Below are 24,152 nucleotides of genomic sequence, written 5' to 3'. Positions count from 1 at the left end.
TCTTTCTCGACCACATGGTCAGCGCCAAAATCTAGTTTGCAAGACAGCTCATGAAGTATTCGAGCAAATTGTTTGCTTTCGCCTAAATTTTTGCGGAGACTAGCGAGAGGCACAAGCCCTTCCTTCTGAAGATAAATTACGGAAGGCAACAATGGTAAGGCAATTAACGCTGATGTCATTCCCCTCTTGGCTTTGTATCGATAAAGTGAGTTTGAGTTTAACCTTTCCTGAGAACGTTCATGGTGTGAAGTCACTTGAGTTCCTAATAAATCAGTGCAATTTGCCCAAATGGCACTCACATTGACATTCTACATATCTACGTTTTTTTTTTCTTAATTTTTTGGCCTTCATTAGGCACACAATTTGCTAATATTGTGACAGACCGGTGCGTCGATGGTCTCACTTGCTTCTGACTTCGTAATCCATTCCTGGTAAACATATATTCTTGCTCATTTTACAATTTTTAACTGTGCAAGTAGTCAGACAGCTGAGTTGGACTCTCCGTGTTATATCCTAATTGGTACCTTCTCTCCAAATGCCATTTATCAGCACCTGTCGACGCCATTTAGGAAGCTATGCTGCTGTCGCAGGATCAGAGCAAGTTGGCTATCAAAGCAAAGGAAAGCATACCATTTTTATGTCGACCAAGCAAACCAACCTACATCCTCATTGATAATATGTTTCTTGGTACCTCTCTTTGCGTATATGCACTGAATACAATAAACAATAACACAGTGTTTTCTTGTCACACTCATGGGCATTTCCGTTTGCCGCAATAGCTATTTACCATTTCTACCTTGTGGTCATCAGTCACATTTGCAGATTGCATCGCGGAACAAACAAGCACTGTTTGTTCTTTATTAGGGTCAAGTCAAATACAGCATTTTTTAATATCTCGGCACTTACTTCAGATACAGAATTCCTTTTTCAAGACCATGCGCGCCCAGCAATATTATGGCAGATAATTAAGCTCCATATTTTTTTTGTTATTGCGTGATAGTGTTAAAGACTGTCGTTTGCGGCTCCATGGTTCTCCTTGAGGTTCCTCATTCACATGCATGTAGTCTATAATCGCCTACTTACCACTCCCTTAAGTGGCGCCTCGAATGTCTCCCTCATTCTTCTTAGCATAAAAGTTCAAAGGTACCATTTTGTCCAGTTGACCGTCTTCGGTGGCTACTCGACATAGATACAAAGCTTCGCTTTAACGAAGCCCAGCTAACGTGCCTGCGTGGAAAGCATGTCTGACTCGCATCCAAAGGCCCTTTAATGTTGATTATTAACCCACCCTCCCAAAAACTAAAATCAGCAACCCGGGTTGACTGCTTTTCTTAAATTCAGTTCTTGATTGTACTGTGATAACAGTTGGTGACTGGCTCGCTCTTCAGAACGTAGAATACCCTGCGTAGTAACCAAGACTTCGCGGCCAACCGTGGGCTTTGTAAGCACGCAACCAGTTTTGATCATCTAACCAGTGGCCTCCTAAGACCAACCGTGTGCTCGTGTGCTGCTTCATTTATTTAGACGTCATTTGAGACTCAGCACGTGTCAGCCGTCTATCAGACTTTCAACACCATTTGGGTTTGAGCTCGCCTAACACATTACGCTCTGTAAAGAAATTGAAATTGGTTTACAGCGCAGACAGACAAACGCAGAAAAAACGAAGTGAAAGGACAGAGCACTACTGACAACTAAGCGTTTTATTGACCGATCAGTCGCTTATTACAGCAGCTGCTCATATCAACCAAAAAACGGAATGACTAGAAAAACGCAGGAAGAAATCAAAACAACTGACATCTCATTATCGCACGAAATGAAATTTTATATATAGTCCTCTTACAGCGGCAGGTACTTCAGTTCTTTTTATGATTGAGAAATTTCTGGGTTGCTGACACACGAGCTACCGGACTTGCGATTTTATCGGCTTCGACAATCTCTCTTCCTAGCTGCGTCATGCACCTGCACAGCACCACTGTATTATCTAGCCAGCCCGTTATACTAAGTGGCACGGGCAGAGGCTCTTTATTTTTCTTTCCTTTTCATGCCTCAACATAATATATGTATTATCTAGCCTAGGAGCACAATTACGGCCTTTCTTCGTGTGTTCAGTCATTGTACTGCACGAAGTATTTCCATCACCACTTGCGTGCTCCCTTAACTTTTCGTTAAGGCACCCAACAGTTTTACCAATATACCGCTTACCACAGGTCAGCGATATGGAGTATATCACGTTCTTCGAACATCCTACCAAGCGCTTTTGATGGCGTTTTGAATAAGGTACATGTACCATGTCCAAACCCCTGTTCTCTTCAGGTGCAGGAAAGACGTGAGCAAGGTACGTCTTTGCTGAGCCTGAAAACCTCTCCAGAATTCACGGAATGGTGATAGCGGATCATTTTGCACGTACCCTGTCTAAAACGCCACCAAAAGCTCTTCGTAGTATGCTCTAAAAATGCCATGTACTGCGTACTGCACCTGTACGTGGTAAGCGGTATGTTTCTGAAACTGGGAAGCGCCTTTACGGGAGGTTAAGGGAGCGTACAAATGATGTTAGAAATAATTCGGGCAGTAAAATGATTGATCCCATTAGGAAATACCGTAATTGTGCTCCTAGGCTAGATAATTTATTCATATACAATGGGGCTGCGCAGGTGCACGACGCAGCTAGGAAGAGAAATTATCGAAGCTGATGAAATAGTTAAGTCTGGTAGCTCGTGTGTCAGCAACCCCTCAATTTTGCTATCAGAAAAAGAATTGAAGTGGCTCGAGCTGTAAGAGAGCTAGTTGTAAGCCTTCACTTAGTGCGATGACGGGATGCCAGTTGTTTTGATTTTTTCCTGCGTTTTTCCTGCCATTATGTTTTTTGTTTTTCTTTTTTTTTTTTGTTGATACGAGCAGCTGCTGTATATAAGTGACTGATCTGTCAATAAAATTCCTCAGTTATTAGTAGCGCTCTGTCCTGTCACTTGGTCTTTTCTCGTGTTGATCTGCCTGCGCTGTAAAGCGATTTCAGCAATGCACCAACCAGCCTGTAAAAACGTTCTCGTCAGTTATATATTAGTAAAGAAGTCATCGTCGAGGTGTATATTAATGGTGTATATTAAAACGTCTGCGTAGGAACGCACAACAGAACAACGCATTTGCGCATAGCTAGTACTCTAGACATCATTAACGATATCTTCTATATAAAGCAATCATTTCCGTGCCCAGTGCGTGGTGTGGGCGCACCACGCTATGCACCTTCTGAGAGAAATTGATGACGCGTCCATACAACAGAGGGTTATTCACGCTCTGCCTATGCTGAAGCTGTCTCCAGGGGCGCTATACTGCCTCCGGAAGAATTTCTCCGCCGCTCCACGCGTGGTTGAGTTTCACCGTGTGGGTCCAACCTTCCAGGCGGTCTAACTCGCCTGAGGAGGTAGAGTTGAGGAAAATCCGTTTGGATGCTGCGTTGACACCTGCAGTCAAATCCCCCTGGACCTGCCTTTTCTGTCCCACTCCCGCTACAGAGGCGGCGCTTGATCCTTTCTTAACTACTGGCCCCGGCCTTTGGGCGACGCACAAGCCACACTTTCGAAGCAGCGGTTATCACCATACGGGAGTACATACAGTACGGTCCACCGTAAAAGGAAACGCTTGATCACGTGGTCTAAACTGTATGCAAAGCGCTGCCCGACAAGTGGCGAGAATGGGCGGCACTATGTGCATGCTCACGAAGAGCAGCCGGCCGGGCTTTCTGTGCATGTACCGTCTTTGCCAAAAGTAACCATGGCTGCATGTTCCGCTTCTCGGTTGGATAGCAGAGAAGTGGTACCACTTCTGTAGCTGTATACCTGTGCAAAATAAAGACGAGGTCCTGTTCTCACTTCTTAACAATTTGTGATCATCTGGGAATCAATGCTGGCTTTACAAAATAAGCGAAAAGAAAACCATGTAGCCTGGTTACTTTTGGCAAAGACGGTACTTTTTGCAATCATTTGTTGCCGGCTCTCTCAGAAATGTTATGCAAAGCGCGGTAGCCACGTGGTCTTACGTTCCCTTTAACAGTTAAGCCTACTGAACACAAGGGTTCCACCATCGGCCTGCATCTTTATTTTTAGATATTTAATGCCGAAAGGCACATTTGCGCGACAGAAAAACAAAATGCACCTCGTGGCCCGTCTTGAAGTCTCTGTCTGGTTGGATACGCGCAGGCAAGTCGTAACGGTTACTGTTATGAAAATATCAATACTAGAAGAACCTTAGACAAATTGTGAGCATAGGAAGAAAGGGAAGAAGGGGAAGGAAAGAAACATTCTGTCCTCGTTTATGGGTGAGGATTTCATAGCGTTGATTGGGATGGTTTACCATTTTAGAACACTGGTATGGTTTCCTTTATATAGCACGCGGTGCGCAAAGCATATTTTCGTGAAGGCAGACATTTAAGTTCAGGCTCACAGATGTATGTAGACTGTTCAAATCAACCGCCTTGGCAGATATTTAGGAAGTAATATTCGGCGACATTTGCTAAATATTAAAAACAAATCTTATCGAACACAGACATGCACGACGGTTCGCAACAATTTCGGTAGCGAATGACTTGAAGTAAAAAGGTTCATGATAGTTAACGGCTTCGTCCAAGCAAGTTGTTCCACTCTCTGTGATCTGGGAGTAGAATATTTAAGGATCCGCAAAAGTGGACTCTCGAGGTTGATGCACAGCTTTTGGTTGACCGATGCGAATCTAAAGGTGTTGTACAGGGTTCAAAGCAGACTGACTCAGATGTGGAGGGTGGAACTTGTGGAAACGCCTAAGTGTGGTTATCTTCCGACTGGGTTCGAGGCCGGGGAGGTGAGCATTTTACTCTAAAGCTGTGTAATATGAGTAACAAGAATTTACAACTACTGCAGCTCGTCTTGCACGGACTCAACGACTCTCGCAAGGATAGTTATTTGAAGATCCCAGATAGGGCTTAAATATTAGATTTTAGGACGGACTGGGCTATTTTACTGGACAGGTTTGCAGAAGGAAAAGCGCCAGTTAGATATTACGTTTGGAACTCCAAAGAGTTCGGTTACCTTCGTTTGTAATCAGCATAACATATATGGTCTAAGAGAGATCATGCGCTAGACTAGTTGCTATAGGCATTTCGCGCGAGCTCCACCACTGGAGCGAAAGGCACTTGCGTCAACTTGGAGGAGCAAGCGGGATCACGTGGCTCCTCTTACTGCTGCTGTAGGAGCCTCAAGTGAATTTGTGATAGTACCGTTGAACGTCGAGCTAGTTGGTCAGACGACATGATGCACCATGCAGCGGAGTAGGCGAAGAAACACAGGAGATCCACAAAATGCACACATACACATGAATGTATGTCCTTGTCCTTGTTTATGTGTATGTGTGTATTGTGTGCCTCTCCTGTGTTTCGTCGCCTACTCTGCTGCGTGGTGCATCATGAATTTGTGAGTTGTAAAAGCTGAAATTCAGATTTACCGCTTTATGTTGGCTTGTTAACGAGCGCTATCATTGTATAAACCTTTATTTTGCATTGCCGCCGTGGTTTCGGCAGTTTATTTAAACTGTTGGCATAGTCTGTTACTGCTTTGTACGCGACGAAACACGTACCCGTGCAGGCTTGCATTTTTACCTAAAGCAAAACTGAGAGATGCTTCGCTAATCAAGTTGTGAATGGACAAAGAAGCGTGTAGTCATTCTCATGTGTGCAGCATGCGCTTCAGCGTGTAAAACAGTGATTTCGGAGACATTAGCAGCCGAAGGACTGGAGCTAAAGTTCTACGTTTTTGCGTTTACCGCTGTGGGGGACCGATTTCTAGTGGGATAAACATTATGCTGGCTTCATCGCGGAACACTGCCTTCCCAGAGCAGTGATGGCTTGATCAAAAACGAGCAGATCTAAAATTTCTTCCTATGAAGGCACTGATGCCCGACAACGGAAGTCTCATTGAAACTAGCCAAACGATTCTGCCGCTCAGCGCACCGGTATGCATGATGAGTCGCCTCCGGACGCTACAGGAGTAAATTCAAATGACCCAGAAAGGATATAAGCATGTTATTATCTGCTGACAAAACGGCCAACAAAACCACTTTACGCGGGGAAACAAACACCTAACTGAAGCCTGAGTGGCAATGATCTCAGTCAGTGCGTAGGAATTAGAGGCGGGGAACTTACCTCTGCACAGGTCTTTAAGATACTTCTCCGCTTCATCCGCACTGCCACAATTACCTACTCTCAGTGGCTGCATTCACGGGACCACTTCCGCCGAAATCGTCCGAAGCGCTCCGCATCCGTCAGGCGCATGATAGCTCCGTTCCTCTCGCGGAGAAATGTAATTCCTGGGACTTAGGACCGCTTACCTCTGAATTATTGTGTGACAGGATCTCTTTATTTGACAGCAGCAATACCGCCGCTGGCCAGAGCGCGACGTCATAGCAGTAGGTAAAAGTCACCGGACAACGTTTCAACAGATAGCTATGTGACGCGCTTTTTTTTTTCCTAATTAGCAGTTCTAATCCTCAAAAAACACTTCAACAGGTCAAGACCGAAGTTTATATAAAACAATTAAATGAGAGTAGTGCTAGCGTGCGACCTACCTTCATAGGAAAGCACCATGCAGCATACGTTCAACGCGCATTGTCCAATTTCCTGGATCTCGCGGGCACTGCCGAGTGGGCGCGTCACGGTATGTGGTGGCGCCCAGTACTACACTACAATGTGTTTATACAACTATAAGTAGAGGAGTGCGACACTGATGCGCCGCATATGCTTTAGTTTTGTGTAGAATATTATTTGGTACAATTAAATACGATTACAATTACTACTTGTTGTCGTCCCGTTTCAATTTTTGTCGTTTGATAATTTCGTATCCGACGACGATCCTCCTTATCAAGGCTACGAACTTGTTTTAAATTAGCAAGAGCGGCATACCATGATTCAGTCACTGAACAGCTTTTTGGTCTTGACGAAGCAGATAAGATTGAAGAACACCTTGGCGAGGAAGCTACTGCGGCCGCTTTTTAATCAGATTAAGGTGATTCCGACGCTTCAAGCACAACCGGCTAAGATATCGTCGATGTGAAGCAAGCAGCAGCCCGTAGTCCTTTAGACGGTGTGGGCGGGGCAAGATTTTTTTGTTTCACTTCTCTTTCTAATTGACCACACTAAATTCTTCCTTTGCTGCAATCATGGCTATAGCGAGGCTCTGCAAACAAAGCTTGAGTTTTTTTTTTAAGCAAAGGCGACCAACAGAACGCTCATTACGTAGTCCAGCTTTCGTTTTCAAATAAAAAATCATGCTCGTGAGTATAGGTTTGGTTTGGTTTGTGGGGTTTAACGTCCCAAAGCGACTTGGCCTATAAGAAATGTCGTAGTGGAGGGCTCCGGAAATTTCGACCACCTGGGGTTCTTTAACGTGAGTATAGGTGCTAACAAACTCTTATGAAGGTTTTTCTCATTTTGTTGAGGCCATTAGTGACCATATTATCAGAGAACGACTTAGATGGTTCTGAAAGCGGCACCTGTATATTCAGGGAGACAAAAAATAGAGACGCGCCCATCTACTGAGCAATGTCAGCGTAAAATATGATATAACAAGCGGTCATAATAATTCCGGAGGACTCCATTACGGCGCCCCGCAAGAAAGCTCATATTTCGCCTCGGTATGCATTACCTCAATATATAAAACGCATGTATGGCACAACACTGATAGCTGGCCGACAGATCAGCTATTTGTAACACACTATTTGTTTATTTTTCATTTTTCTGGTACAAAGCACGCGCTAATACAAGCATAAAGGCAATTTTGCTGGTGCTGCTAAATTATGGGCCCGCACACTGGTCCTGCGTGTGTATATCTCAAGTTATATGTTCGGAATACTTCGTAACTACGTCCTACGTCTAGAACTACCAGTAGCCGTTGCGTTCCAGCGCCCTATTTGGCTATAATGCGATTATCCAGGCGTCGCGCTCCACTGTGCCATCTCAGAGGAGCAGCACGGCTCTGGGGACGCACCAGGCTGCTGCGGTGGTCGGCCATCCTCCCACATAGCAGCTCGCAGATTAATGCACAGCAGGCCATTCCACACATGGCACCCCATAGCAAAAAGAAGGGTGTGACGTCACTGAGGCTCAGGTTTCTCACAGCTATATCGCCGGTCTGAATGCAGCGCTGCCAGTTGCCCTTGCTTTCCTCCATCCACTTGGTCATTAGGCCAGATTCCAGGAGGCGGTGGAACCTGCGCGAATAAACGAGTTATTCTGAACGTGTGTTTGATTGTCCCGCGGAGAAAGCGTTGTTGATGTGCACCGAGCTGCACGTCTGGAGGGAAAACACGACTAAACCTTTAACGAAACTAGTCGCCCATGTGTGGTATATAACAAATTGCAGTTTCTTGATTTAAATATGAAAATTTGTAATGGGGAAGTATGTTGGAAATATTTTCCCAGGGCTAAAAAAGAGCTACTTCCATATGAATCAGCCCATTCAAAGACTATGAAAAGAGGGATAGCTTCCCTTTGTTTGGAGTCGGCCTTGTTAAAATCATGTGTACATATGGCAGAGGAAAGCTTCAATAATCAATTACAAAGGCTTCAGGTGGGTGGTTTCCCGGTTATGATTATATGTGGGGTGGCAGAGTCTTTGCTTCAGAAAATGAAAGGGAAAAGAAGATCGCCAGATAAGTTGAGAAATAAACGACCACAAGTGATTCCTTATATACAAAGAGTTGCACACTGCCTGAAAAAGGTGGCTGGTAGGTTTGAGGTGCCAGTTGTGTTTTCTGCCCCCAAAAAACTGGGTGGGTTATGTGCATTAATAGGGGGGGGGGGAAAGAAAAGCCAATGCGATAAGAAGCATGTTAAGAGTTTTATTGGATGTCGGGTGGGAGTGATTTATGAGGGTCCTCTGACGTTCGGTAAAGTATATATTGGGCAAACAGGAAGAAGTGTTAATGATAGAATGAGGGAACACGAGAAGACCATAGAAAATGGCAAAGGGTCAAATTTAGTCTTGCACTGCCTAAAGTGCAAGTGTGAGCCGTTCTTTAGCAGGCTAAACATTTTAGGCAAGAGTCGGGATAAGATGGCACGCGAAATTTTAGAGTCGTATTGGATACAGAAGAAAGAAGAGAGATGCATTAGTGAAGCTTCGTTGAGTTTACGTTGAAAAGAATTTAATTTTATTGAGCAAACCTCCTGAGTAATGCAAAGATCGAGATTATTATGGGGCCTCAAGCTGTTATTCTTGGCCTTAAGTTGTTATTCTTGGACAAAAGATATGTGGTGTGGATGGACATGTCCTACTGTATATGTGTGGCGGTGGTGTTTAGTGTATGACTATGTGACTATGTGGTGATATTTGCTTGTCCAGCGTGGTATGAGTTACTGGGCAAAGCAGAGGTGTGGGGTAACAAGATAGTGAGAATGTGTGACTGTCATGTTTGGAAGAGGTATATGGTCTGCGAGGAAGAAAGTGCCACTATCCCCCTGATAAAGAAGAGGAAGAAGAGAAGAAGAGGAAGATTAGATTGGTCAATACCATGTTTGGATGATGTTAAAGTCTGCGAGGAAGAGAGTGCCATTATCCCGTTGGCAAAGAAGAGGAAGATGAGAAGAAGAGGAAGATGAAATGTGCCTGAGTGTAGAAGAGGAGGCGTGGTGAAGAGGAAGTGTTTTTAAATTCTAATTACAGTTGGTAGTGTGCGCGTGTGTTGTGTATCTTCTCTTGTGTTTGTGTTTTTTGCGCCACATATCTGAATATTATTATGTCCTTTACGGCATTTGATGGACGACCGGATACAAGGCAATGATTTAGTTGAAAAATGTGGTTTGTGCGGTTTTCTGCTCCAAACATGAAGAAAAGACAGAAATGGATATCGCGGCGTGTGTTGTGACATGAAGGACAGCCAAATCGACGCTCATCGAAACGCAGCTGAAGAACGGACACATCGGAAAGTGTACTAAAGTAGTTCGGCGTAAACAGTGGTTTTTATAAATAGCGCAATAATGAGAAGAGCTTGAAGAGTGGCTTATAAATACTCTGTAATGCCAGCCGTAATGTCGTACAAGCTTTCTTTCGTAGCTATAAGCTACGAAAGTAACAATTTTCCAACGCCCCTCAAAAGGCGAGAACAAAGCAGCCTTATCCCGCTGGTACTAATATATGGGGCAGAAACGTGGAGGCTGAAGAAAAGGGTTCAACAAATACTGAAGAGAATGCTGCGAGCAATCGAAAATAAAATCGTAATTGCATTGCGCAGAAAGCGAGCTGAGTGAGCCAAAGAACAAACGCGGGTTAATTCGATCTAGTGAAAACATGAAGTGGGCGTGAGCATCGAATTTAAAATGAAGACACCGATCGTTGACATAGAGTACGTTACTGGATTCCTAAAGAAAGCAAGGGTAGCAGGAGGTGTCACAAAGTTACGAGGGTGGATAAGATTAGGAAGTTTGCGATGATCCGGTGGACAGAGTCGGTAAAGGACCAAGTTGATTGGAAAAATGCGGGAGCGCTCATCGCCTTACATTTGCTGTAGTCAGACTGCTGCTGCATATGATGATGATGATGATGAAGATGATGATGATGATGATGATGATGATGATGATGATGATGATGATGATGATGATGATGATGATGATGATGATGAGCGCTTTGCTGTTGCCCTTCTACCAGAATTCGAGTAGGTATACGTACTGCGAGATGAGTCGCCTGTAAAAGCCAGGATCTAGGTGCTTGGAATACATGTGGCTCGCAGAGCTTTGTTCTATTGGCCGCCTGCCCACGACGAAGTTGCGAACGCTGCGGCGCTCACAGAAGCTGGCCATCCAGTAGAGAAGGGAGCCCTTCTCTGAAATAATCACTGCCTGTCCTCCGGCAACAGAGGACAGCGTGGCGTCTGAGAAGATTTTGGAAAGCACGGGCATGGATCGTCGACTCCGGGCTCGGTCCCATACCACCTTCACCGCCTTCGAAGGGATTTTCTGCATGATTATGTATAAAAACAGTAGTCGCCCAGTGAGGATTCGAAAGGAAGATATAATTTGGAGCAAATTACAACAGTGCAATTCGAAGCAGCCATTGCTGGCAGCTCCCAGTATCAGTCTGAAAACTCACAAAATATCCTCATTTATGGCCTAAGTATTCGTCACGTGTATGGCTTTCCTATAATATATGACACAGGCTAAAGCGCTGGAATGCTTCGCCTGATGTCTTTGAGCTAGGCCTCTTAAAAAGGCAATAGTACTTATTGATATGAATAAGGCATCGCTCAGCTTCTCTTCGCAGGATTTGTGTGCCTTGTTAGGTTAACTTAATAACTACTACTTTAATAATGGTTGCAACCAATGGAACCTACAGCGGGCAATAACGTGGCACTCAAGACCTAGAAGATTGCTGTGGCGATGAAGGCTAGGAAACGGTTCTACTCCATGAACTCTGATAATGTACGAGGCTGCTCTAAATGATCATGGCATAAGTGAATGAAAAGGCAGCATAATTGGTCGTCCCTTATTTACAGGTCGCACCCGGTGCATATAAAGCGTGAATGTAACATGATGACTTATAGGCACTGTAATAAATGTGCTGTCATGGACAATTGAGCCGCACAGTCCGTAAAAGGATTAAAAAGCATCTAGATATGGGGAAGTGAGAACTGCATGGCTTGTATGAGTAGCAAGAGCTCAAATAGTGTGAGTACATATAAATAAATAAATAAATTTAGCACGATGGCCGCCTCTTAACCGCTTGTTAACACATGATCTTCCTTCCAACAGCATTCGGCTTTTCACAGTTGTACACGTTGGTCTGATATTTCAGCCTAGGGCCTAATTGAAGCAGTCAGCACTCTTTTGGCATACTCCAGCGAAAACTCTGTGAGAGCATTCTGGTAGGCTAGTTGGTGCATGATGCCAAGTTAGGAAAACTTATAAAAAGCAACGACGTGACAAGGCATCATGGCGCTGAGTAGCTTTCTTGATTTCAGCGCTGTTTTTCTTACTTTATATTATTCGTGATCAGTTTGCCAACTATTTGGGCGGAGTCGAATCACGATAAGAGGAATTCGAAATGCAAGGTAATCTTTTTTTTTTCTTTAATCAATAATTTTAACTGAAGAGAGCTCGTACCTATACGTAGGAGTCTCTCTAGTGCATGAACTGGACGAATGAATGTGGTGTTAGTGACGCCAGTTGTGGTACAAAGCACAGCTTCAGTGGTAATGGACGGGGCTGGTGGCAGTCAGCTGATTAAGCATGTGGGCTAAAATCCGTCATGGTCCAGGCTCGCCAAAGTGGCGGGCACAGTGTCGGTGCATCCGTCCGATCTCCTCGGCCACAGATGCAGGAGGAATTTTCATAGAAGGAGAGGGCAACACAGATGTTTGGTTTGGTTTAGGGTGTTTAACTCACAAAGGGAATCAGCCTATGCGAGGCACAGTAATGGAGGACTTTGGAAATTTCGACCACCTGGGGTTCTGTAAAGTGCACTGACATCCCACAGCACACGGGCGCCTTGCATTTCGCCGCTAACGAAAAGCGATGTTTTACCCGGCAACTTCTAAACCTTCTGATCCCCATTTTGACGGGCGATGCTCGCACTGTGGGGAGGTGTTAGACACCTACCACATGATATGGGCCTGCCAGAAGATCCCATCCCTACACGCTCTCCCCAACCTCAACTGAGAGAACTGGGAGGCAACCATGCCCGGCTGCTGTACCCTCCACGCCCAAAAGGCTTTAACGCAGTGCGCCCAGGCTGTGGCAAACGCCAGTTGAGTGCCTGTCTAGGTATCCCACTTAGTGACTGTCACTACACTGCATCTCTGTATATATATTAAATGTTTTCACCACCACCACCACTGCCACCTCAGTTCGGGCTCTTTTTTTTTTAAACCCTGACACCATGCCTCAGCGAAAGAGAAGAGAGCATTTGCATCACTCGATTTTAGGTTTTTATGCTATTTAACACCCGAAAGCTACACCGGCTATGAAAAACGCCGTAGTGGAGGATAATTTTGATTGACCGGGACTCTTTTAAACCCGCCTGGGCATTTTTTCAGTGGAGGTGAAACGCAAAGGCGTCCGTATGCAGTGCAATGTCAATTCCCCAGGTGAGGAAAATTATTCGGAATGCTCTACTACAGTACCTCTCTATTATTTCACTCCGACCTTCCTCCTTCTTTTTCGTACGGCGCAGTTTAGGAGTCCACCCAAGAGTGCCAGATACTCCATCCACTCCGAATTTCCTTTCTGTAAACCAACCAACCACGCTATCTTTAACGTTCATTGACATTCCATACGACATAAGCATCTTACGCCTCCGTTCCATCGCAAAGCAACGGCAGCAGCGGCGATCGTGCCCGGGTCACTCGGCTCAGTAGTCGAGAGCCTATATCGTCGTCTGCGAAGACAGGTTTTTTTTCAAACGCTCATCCTTAGAAAACGTTAGCTCAAGGCAGGTCATACCAATGCTTCGGACTGATCACGACATCCGTTTTTTGGGGCACATTCAGAGACGCTCATCCATTGGCATCACATTTTGCTCCACTAAGCGTAAGGTCTCTGCACTTTCTCTGCTTCATTTGTCCCATGATGCGCGTGTGCTACAATTATTCAATAGCTCGTTCTCCTAGGGAAGGGCACAGTGTCTAAAATGAAGAACATGAGTTTGCAGGTGTGTGGCGCCGACGAGTAGTGCGGCATGCGCGGTTAAATGTCCCAAACAGACATCTCGAATTTAGAGATGGCATAATGGAGGGCTTCATATTATTTTCAGCTACCTGAGGATCATTATTAACCTGTACTCAAGACGCACAACACATCGTTGCCGTTTACGTTTTGCCTCCATCAATGTGAAGACCACGCTGGCGCGTTCGAACTCGGCGCAGCGTCCACCGTGCAACTTCGGTCTACCGTGGACGCTAACCAATCGGCAGCAGCTTCAGCTTCTCGCCATTTGCTTCTTCCCAGCGCACGTCTTTTTGCGCGTATTTTTTACACAAAGTACCCCATATTAGATGAATATGGACTGAAGTTGTAAAGTGCGCTGAGCGTCCGAAGCGTCCATGGTCCGAAGTGACATCAGGTGGGTGCGTTATTCTATAGCGCCCATCGGCAGTTTCTCCGTTCCGCCAACTTGATCAATTCGTGAAAATAATAATTAATATTTTTTTGAATACCATTCTCAGATCTGGATGAACCGTCCGAGTAATTTTACATCAATAAGCTCTATCCTCGGTCTCTCCCTCTCTCTCAACGCTCAGTTCTGAATAGGAAGGCTGTCGAGCCCCATAAAAATTACTCGACGCAGGCCCTTCCGTCGAGGTATCCTAAGCGCATCCATTTTTCAGCGGTACATAAAAGCTCGCAAAGTTTAGAAAATGCCAAGTTAGAACGCGCTGTATGTACGAAAATACATACGCGACTCGGTAACGCGTTGCAAGTTTCGCAACTTCTACGATGCTCACAACAGAGCTGTTCATTGCCGCTTTCTCTGAGATAGGCGCCAGCGGCTGCAGCAGGCGAGCAGGAAAACTGCTCAGTCATCTGCCGTAGACGCATATTTAGCGACATCTTAAAGAGCTCATTCTGCTGAAATCCCAGCTTCCCCATTGTCATCGCTTTCGACTGCATCCTGCAGCGGTCGGGAAAAATCCTGATTCACATGAAAATCACATGAACCGCGCGAGACCTTCAAACACTCCAGATTCGAATAAAGGCACCGAATTCCTGGAGCGTCTTGCTGAAGCCAAAATTATCGAGGAGGATCCTCTAATATGGGGGATTTGAAAATAAAAAGCGTTTCATTACAAAAAAATCCGCCGCCATTCGAGTCCGAACTCCGACCATCTGCAGTAAGGCGAACCCACAATGCATAGGCCACGAAGGGTTGTTGTTACAACGTGTGTTAGAGGAGCACCCAGTGAAACGTTGTGTATTTATGTTACAATAATAACTATTTTACACACTTAAATGTGAAATAATTTAACAAAACTTCTAAAAATTTCGCGCTGTGAAAAGGCAGTGTTGGAGGCACTATCGCATCTAATCTTAAGGCTAAGCTCAAACTTCCTCCTCATTTTCGTCTTCAAACAAGGCGCTGAGCGAACCTGTGTCAGGGGTGAATTAGGCAGCCTTGTACAAAGTCTCAAAGTGGAGGTAATCGCTTCGCATATGGGCGCACGGGTCCCTTTATCACGTGGTATCTTTTTTTTTTTTTTTTTTTTTTTTTTTACCTACGCTGGCTTCCAACTTCTACGAATAAAAAGAGCTAGGCTAAGGCTATATCACGTCGGGAACACCAGCGTCGAATCATATTCGTAGAAAGTTCTCGATAACCTTTGTATTCACGCCTTGGTTTTAAAATGAAGTCATATTTAAAGGTTACTTACTTAGAGCAATTATTCAAGTAAAAGGAGCGCGAAAGACGCCTTGGCTTTTAAAGCCAGATTTAAAAGTTAAATATTTAACTTCGAGGAATTATTCAAGTAGAAGGAGCGAAGAAGGCCAGTCGATTCTTTCCATGACTACTAAAAACGACGTTCCTCTTATCTCAATTTGAGCAATACTTAAGATTGCTTGCAACCTTACTCCAACATAGTCTGGACACCCTGTATGCATGCCATGCCGACGATGAGAGTAGTAAACTTCAATAAGGTCTCTACTTGTATATTTTTCTCTCTTTCCTTCCTCCCTCACCGCTTCCATGAATGTGCGATTTGGATGTCTGCCCAGATGCGCGGAAAATTCGACTGCTGCGTCTATGAACCTCCATGTAATGCTGCCCTAGAAAGTCACCTGATATCAAAGAAGACATATTTTGTGTCCACGTGCGCCGGCTTGTTGTGTGGAAATGTTTACTCTTTTTTTCTATGATAGCCTCATTGGCATACCTCAGGAATTATCTCGTAGGTAGTGCCACCGGGGATGAAGGGTGTCAGCTCGGACCTGGCCGCTAGATCCTCCACATTGTCTACCTCAGGTTGAAAGTTGAAGACCGCTTGCTGTGACTTGAGGAGGCTGCCGAATGTGTTGGCCATCACGAGAACAGTTAGTAGCCATGCACCCATCAACAGCTGCTGCGTTGAGCGGGGAAAGAGTCGTGGGGTACCTGCGCAAAGAAGTGGATAGCAAAGTACGAAGAGCATAGTATGGATTGTCCCGGTTTGCTGTATTTGTAGAGCACGCGATGATTTCCGCATTATCGTATGTGCTGCCCAGATCACGCCGCGGAGTGCTGGTCGCTTCACTGAAAAAGGGCAGAGGTGTCACGCTGTTCTGCGCAGAACATTGTTTGTGGGAGTTGGAGCTGCACCATTACGAACAGGGGCTTTCCCCATAGCGCACTACAACAGCTCTCTAAATGACGACAAGGGGAATTGGAGCTGAACCATTAGAAACAGGAGCTTTCCCCTCCTATCAAGACAAGAAATTTGGCCACAAAGTATTTCCTTTGGCATTTTATGCGCCGCTACGGTGGATAAAGTGTCAGGCGAATTCACACAACCATGATTCCAATATGTATAGCCAACAATAGTATCAAGCTTATCGTTAGTGCAAGCAGTATATAACATTTCTTTTCTAGTTTGATTTTTATCTTTTTTTTGGACTCACGGTTCTTATTGAACATTTCAGCAAAGTATTGCCGAATGCCACTGCCATTAAAATAATGTCAAGATCTCGCTGCACATGCGCAGTTCTTTGCAGGTTCGGTAACTATGGTCGTCTGCTCTTAATACGAAGCTTAAGTGTCCTTCTAATTTTTCTTTGAAATTATCAAGCAATTGTTCTGGTCGTTCCACATCAATTATTCGATAAATCTGTATTCGATACACACGGACGTAACTTTACAGACAGGCGTTGGTTCGCAACAGGGGCGCTGTGTGGAGATGACTTCCATCGTTCAAACATTTGCAGTGTTAGCGGTGGTCACATTGCTCCCCTGACCACTTCACACATTAAGCCGGTTATCCTAGAACGATTTCATACGACATCTTTTTTTTTTTTTAAATGTTGTCGATACAAGGCTAGAGGGAAGACTGGTGCATTATCTTCTTGAAGGGCGTCCTCTTTGTGCACATTGACAAGTTAAAGCTGACCTGTACAGAACGGCTCCTGCGTTTTAACGGCAGAGGCTGTACTCTTATTCAATGGAGAGCTCTTATGACCTTGAAAAACAATGCCGACGTTTACGTTACTTCCTATTGTGAAATGTGAGCGCAGCTCATCAGCTGTTCCACCTTTTCGATAGATTGAGGCAACGATTTCGAGCAAGACACGTATGTACAATTACAGACAATTTTTTTTTTAATTTTCCACACGTATTCCTTCAAGAAACACTCCACTAACAGTTGCTGGCTGTCATGAAAGATGTTTTGTGGTCGGAGAAATGAAGAGAGCCGTTAAGTTATCGGGAGATTGCGGGAGACAGCGCGTAGGCTCATAGGAATGTTGCGCGACGAACAGATAGCAGCGACTGACTGATGTCGCTGACGCCGCTAGCGAGGGAAGAGAACGTGACTCTACGTTTCGGCTTGGGATGCACGCACCGTGATCCGTTCATAGCGATCTGGCGTTTCGGCAACCGGAGAGCACCTTCGAAGCGGGGAGGAGGGGGGAGTATAAGCAGCGGCGAACGGTGGAACGCGCGCAGCAATCAGATAGCACGTGCGGTCGGCGCCACGCAGGAAGAGGGGGGCTGAGTTGGAGGGCTGAAAAGGGGGCAGAGTTGGTTACGAGGCCGACGGCGACGCCGACGCGAAACCCAGGAACGGATAGGAGAAATTTGAGCGTGTAGCTCAGTACAATCGCTGAGCCGACGTCCAAAAGCTGCAACATGTATTTTTTTTTCTTTGGACGGTGCAGCTCGCACCTGGTTTGAAAACCACGAATCCACTCTGACGACGTGGAGTGCTTTCAAAGACCTGTTTCTGAAAGCTGTAACCGCCATTTTCCGAAAGGAACGCGCCGAGCTGCTCCTGCAGGCAAGAGTTAAGCTCCCCAAAGAGAGTGTCCTTGTTTATCTCGAGGACATGACGAAGTTATTCCGTCGGGCTGATTCCAGCATGTCCGAGGAGAAAAAAAAATCGTTATTTGATGAGCGGAATAAAAGAGCAGATCTTCGTTAGTCTAGTGAGATGTCCACCCAAGACCATTATGGAATTTGTGTCCGAGGCCACTACCATAGAGAAGACGCTCGAGATGCGAGCTAAACACTACGAGCGGCCGTCCATCCCGATGGCTGCAGTTATCGTCGACACTGGTAGCGTTGACGTGCTCCGCGAGACCATTAGGGCAGTAGTACGCGAGGAGCTGCAAAAATTGTTTTCGTATTCGCCACAGCAAAGATGATTCGGGAAGAGGTCAACCAGGCGCTCACTCTACCCAGCACCTCCACCAGATGTCACGGGACCAAGTATTAGCAGAAGTCCCCGAGCAGAAGTCAAACAGCGGCAGCGAGCTATATACGTCAGGCCAGCGGCTCAACACCAAAACATCGGCTCCTTCGTCTTTAGGAGCCCAAGCGCTCGCGAACGCCCAAAGCGACGACGAGGAATGCACCGTGTCAATATGTCAGGATTTTTAAGTTCCCGCTTATACAATATTTTCCTTTGCTTTTAGCTTTGTTTCTCGAGTGGCATTTTACTAATGAGTTTCTGTCATCCTTATGCCATTTTTGTTCCCCTTGCGTGATGCCCTTCTGTACCTTGTAAGATATTTTGCGTAAATAAATAGCTGTCTTCCTTGTCTATTACCGTGCAGCATTCTCCAGAGTTTTGGCGATTTGCAGTCGACACTCGGCAGCCTCAACTGATATCTGCTCGCCATATTAACTGAAAGAAAGTCTAAGGACTTGCCGCACTTTCAGCGAAGAGCAATCCGAATAGGTCCCAGCAGTAGTTATAGGCTCCAGGGATGAGCTTGCTGCAGCTTCTCCCCCTTGAAGACTTGGGCAGCCAGCCAGCGAGCGCTATCAAAAAGGAAATTATGGGGAGGCAGATGAAGACGATGGCCCAGATCTGAAAAATAGAATTTCGGAATGACTGCTGTCGCTTCTAGTTTACTTCCAGAGAGCAAATATGTGAGATTCACTGCAAATATAATTGCGAACATCAATCTGATAGCCAGAAGTGCGAAAAAAAACTTCCGCGGAAATATATAATGCTTACACGTGAGAAGGCGGAAACATTACGTTACTTTACATTATGTACTTTGTAAACTGCTGAGTCATGCTGCGTTGCATAATGAGTATGAGTCATGACTATGAATGCGAGCGATGATTAAGAGCATTGCTTCTACAAACAGTAGATCAAATATTACGCTACTTTGTAATGTACTGACTCATATTATGGGTGACCAGTAAGCTCCTGCCCATGTTACCTACCAGAAATACGCCCATGAGGAGGACCACAATGAATGCTGCCCAAATTGCCACGATCGATATACATATAAAGCCTCGAGTTAACCACAAGCCCTCCGAAAATGCCTGTATGTCTTAGGAGCAGCTTTTCTGATTCGGTATTAAAATGTTCGACTAGATTCGACTGCCAACTGGTTTCCTTCCTAGATTGGTAGCCCTGCAAATTGGGACAAAGGAGGTGCTCCAGTTACGTAAGAGAAACCTGATTACGTCACTTGATGTCAAGTGATTGTGTCAGGCTGCTGTTGAATGGAAGTTTTATGGTTTAATTTGGTTTAGTTTATGGGGTGTAATGTCCCAAAGCGACTCAGGTTATGAGAGACGCCGTAGTGAAGGACTCCGGAAAGCGCACGGACATCGTACAGCACACGAGAGAGAAGTTTTATGACAGGACGGTGAGTGACGCTAGGTTTCGCTCATGATGGAGCTTCTAATTATTTTGCATTAGGTTGATTCAATTGATTTTGTCAGATGTACACAGTCCGGTCTACCAAAAACCATTGTTTATCTTCGTGTCTGTCTGTGCGGTCCTCCTCATGACCATGCCTTTGTCAAGTCGCAGTTGGTAGGAGCCATGGCCACCATCATGTCTGCAATTCCTGTCATGGACCAAACAACAGTTGCCAGACACAAGCTTTCTCGTGATTTTATTGCAATAGACTGCGGACGCCGACATGGAAGAATTTCGCATTCGTCTTAATTAAGCTCTGAAGTTTTCAAGACGGAACTCAAATGTTCTGCTCCTTAGTTTGATGGGTGCCATCTCCAACACAGGCGTTTTCTCTATGAAGTGTACGCTAGCCCAGCGGCTTAATGTGGGAGGTCTGAACTTGTCTATCTTTGAACTAACAAGTAGAAATAATGTGCGTTGACCAAATTAAGCATCTGCAGGAGAACCTACAATGACCTGATAAGCTTACCAATTTTTAGACCAAAATATTCTTGGTTAATCTCCCTTTTTTTATCAAGCTGTTTTTTTGCCACTATAACTGTGCAGAGGTAAGTGTTATTGTTAAAGTTTGGAATGATAGCGATCAAAGTATCCATGAATATTGCCCTGCAGCTTCCACTGAGTAACAGATTGTCCTCCATTTCAGACGTGCTATCTGTCTTGGCTAGGTTCCTCTCTAGATCAACCGATATAGCTTTGCCAAAACTACGTTCCGAGCACTTGTGCATTACAATTTCGTGCAGAGCAGCTGGCGCACTTTATTTGATAGTTTACTGCGGTAGAGATAGGCGGAATAAGAATAACCAGTTAAGGTGAAGTGTCATGGCTGGGCAAAAAGTGCCCATGTTAATAACTATTATTTCATGGAATTGAAGAAAATACCTGAAGTGATCTGATTACAGGGAAAGACCAAAATTACAGATTGCACCTAACTTGCATCATCTGACATTGAATCTTTTAAAATCTGCAAAGGATCATCGCATCCAGTGAAAAATTTGCTTGTTCCCGAATCAACAAAAAAGTGAAACTAAGCAAGGAGCAGCGTTGGATGCGGGAATATGGCAGCGTTTTGATGCAGAAAGCGATGCAGTCACGTCAAGGCACGTAGAGGCACATTTAGAAGCCCGAGCATGCTATCACATTGCATTTCCTTTTAATACTGATGGTTTTCATTTGAGCTGAATAACAGCTGTGAGAACGCACTGATAAAATTCAATAAGACGCGAAATCGATGGCCTGCATTGGACGTCTGTGTGTGAAACAAATGGGTAAAACCCCTTCACCACGGGTCAGTTTCCACGTCACTGATCCGCTCCTTTCACAGTCGCGCCGCTCGTGAAGCTGCCATACGCAAATAAATAGCTACACACCCCTCATTCTGCTGACATCCGGTATAGTTTGCCAACATCATTTCCTTCCTTCATCCGGGTCAAACCTATCTGCCTAAGTGGTGTGTGTTAATAGGCTGATGTCGTTAAAGTTTGATTTTCTGTTAAAGCCGCCCCTAAAGAAGAAAAAGAAAGGCTAAATAGTGCAGAGCTAACGCACTCGCTTCGCGAAACAGAGAATCCATTTCGAACCTCACTTTCCACTAATTAACCAACTGTCTTTATCACGCAATTAATTTATTTATTTTACTCATATGCGCCTTGAACTTCTGATTCACTTTCAGACCTTTTGTTTCAAAATATCGCTGGAGAAAATAGTAACAAATATAAAGTAGAATAAAGCTCTCGCCTAACCGCCGAATAAAATGTTAAACCAAGCGAAACGTCGCAAAACTGTCATGTAAAACCCCTTAAACAAACTAATTATGTGCAAGGGCGAATTGAAACCTTATTCTCTGGGAGAGGGGTGCCATCACAACTTTCATATCCATGCCTGAGCTTTTAAAGGCATATTTCAAAAGTAAGTAAGCATTGCCAAATATTTAAGAAAACCGCTGAAATGAAGAATTACTAGCCGTCACGATACTTAGCATATATAGCAACGTGCAAATTATATAAATTCTCAAAGACCCTTTGAGCATTCCTTTAGAAAGTTGATCCATTTTAGCTGGGAGAGCCTGTGCAGGAAGCAATAACGAGTGAAACTGCGCAACCAGCAACCAGCCTGAACATGCGGTTGTTTACGTTGCTCGCTGTCTCCATTTGGTTGAAAACGCATCGTGAGGAGCAACAGGTCTCTGAAAGTCAGAGCATCGCAGCCTATAGCGTTTGAGCTGTTCTGCAAGACAGCGGTGAAGAAGTTAAAGATAATAACAATAACAATAATTGGCATAAGCCGTAATGCAACTCTACAGAAAATGAGACAGTGTTCTGTCGTAATCAAGGCTGACTGAACAGTGAAGTCACCAGGATTACAGGAGGAAGCAAACAACAAAAATCAGCTGGGGTCTAGTTTTAGTTAAACCCGGTAGGTTGCGTAAGCAAAGCCGATGTAGCTTCTTCTTCTTTTCTTCTTCTTCTTCTTCTAAGGCGCACCGTGGCAACCGGCCGCGGCCATCCGACGGCTTGAGCTGGGAGCCCATATGCAGCTGCTCTAAAGGCCACCGTGGCTACCGACCGCGGCTACACGAAGGGGCTGAGACCTGGAATAGTATTGCTTACGCAGTAAAAGGCAAACCATGACAGAGATTAACGACATTTAACTCACTTGGTAGCCTGCACCAGTATTAATTGGCAGTAATTATGTCTAGTCTGTATTCACATCTTGTTTTCAGCTTGTTCAAGTTCGTAACCAGTCTTGTTTCTCACAGCTGATAGATTCTATTTGAGGACGTACATCAGCATCTAATTATTGAAAGCAATATGCCTTGTTCGTCTTATCTAGTAAAGCTTGTTTGTATTATGTGGTGTAATGTCTCGAAGCCGCTCTTCGTGAGGAATGCCGTGCAAGAATCATCGGATAAATTTGAACAGCTGAGGTTCTTTACCGTGCACGGACATCAGACAGTTTACACTGGTGCCTTGCGTTTCTCCTCTATCAAAACGCTGTCGCTGCGACCTTGATCGCACCTGGATCGTCCGGGTCAGTTATCGAGCGGCCTGATAACTGGACTTGTACTGCTGGGCATCTAATTAAAGTCTAGCGCAGACACGGCAAAATGCTCTTACCTCAGCGTCAAAAGCACGGACGTAGCTGAAGGCGTCAAAACGAGCCGGAGATGACGTCGATAAAATACTGAGCTCTGCGGTTTCAAGGTAAGGCCCACAGTGCACCACCTTGTAGCGTTCCTCGGTGCAAAGCATAGCCGTAACTGCTGCGTCAGCCTCCTAGAATGCACGTCAACACGAACACAGAACGTGAGTAATGCTTCTGGCACTGTTGTTTTTAGAGGCTGAAGTCATACCTCGAGAAAGATCGTTCAGAGGAATCATAATGATAAGAGCATACAGTCGATCCCGGATATAACGAACTCGAATCGGATCTCGAAACAGTTCGATGTATAAAACCGCACTAAGATATGAGTGTATTTCTAAACCAGAAGCGACAATAGGGTGTACCCGCACCAGCGGCCAGATTCCTGCAGCGGTGGGCGCCCACCGGAGTACTGGCCGCGCACCTGCGAAGTGCACACGCGCGTCTGGCGTTCGAAAAAGGTGCCGCACTGAGAGCATCACTACGTGTCACTTCTTGGGCGGGAGCGCGTCGTCTAAATATTTTGTAGGCTAAGATCTGTGTATCGGAGCTCACGCTACTCGTACCTCTCGAGCCGCCTGGCACAAGTGCCGAAGTTTAAAGTTGACATAAAAGCTGCTGCGGACAGTGTCTCGAAAAAAGCCACCGCTGAGCATAAGACGTCTAACTCTGTTTCTGCCACGCTGTAAGAGTAATTATGCCCAAGTTAAAATCGGGTGCAGTTGATTTATTTGTCTTCTTAAACTGCGAAGCAGGCCACATGAGTGCCATCGCAAGCCTTCGGTCAGCATGGCTAGCTTCACAGCATAACGTCCTGTGCACCCAATGCCAACTTCTTCGCATGACAGCAGTGTCGCGCTGAAAACAAAAAAAAAGACGCAAGACCGAAGGCCATTTTCAAGAGAATTCTACATTCACATCGCCAAGGGATTCTAAAGCTATAGCGTTGCCGGCAGGCGCCCAAAGCTGCGCAGTCTATGCCGCTCAGCAAGCAAAAAATGAACGTGAGGTGCCATGAGGACAGAAGCACCTTATTGGGGCACGACGCGCAATTCGATTTGTATAATGTGCCACTGAATGGGATAAACAGAAACAACAACTCTTTCTTTTGTATGACGTTTTTCAAGAGGATACTCTGTGAATTCGATATATCC

The 24,152-nt window shown here is 45.2% G+C and overlaps 1 protein-coding gene across 1 annotated transcript in view; it reads right to left on the bottom strand.

The window, feature by feature from the left end:
• Nucleotides 1-19,994, bottom strand: part of LOC146199262 (uncharacterized) — a 60,620-nt gene extending 40,626 nt beyond the window's left edge. Inside the window, exons 1-5 of the mRNA XM_084592085.1 lie at nt 19,953-19,994; nt 18,849-19,005; nt 15,880-16,097; nt 10,686-10,972; nt 8,007-8,229 (exon numbers count right to left, since the gene is read on the bottom strand). Of these exons, the coding sequence (XP_084448211.1) occupies nt 8,007-8,229; nt 10,686-10,972; nt 15,880-16,097; nt 18,849-19,005; nt 19,953-19,994 (927 nt within the window). The remainder of the gene's footprint in view (nt 1-8,006; nt 8,230-10,685; nt 10,973-15,879; nt 16,098-18,848; nt 19,006-19,952) is intronic.
• Between the last annotated feature and the right edge of the window lie 4,158 nt (nt 19,995-24,152).

This window comes from Amblyomma maculatum, chromosome 2, assembly GCF_055883805.1.
Source record: "Amblyomma maculatum isolate TAMU_Amacu chromosome 2, ASM5588380v1, whole genome shotgun sequence".
NCBI classification, from domain to species: Eukaryota; Metazoa; Arthropoda; class Arachnida; order Ixodida; family Ixodidae; genus Amblyomma; species Amblyomma maculatum.
The sequence above is the reverse complement of the archived record's forward strand: the minus strand, read 5'-3'. Positions and strand labels throughout refer to the sequence as shown.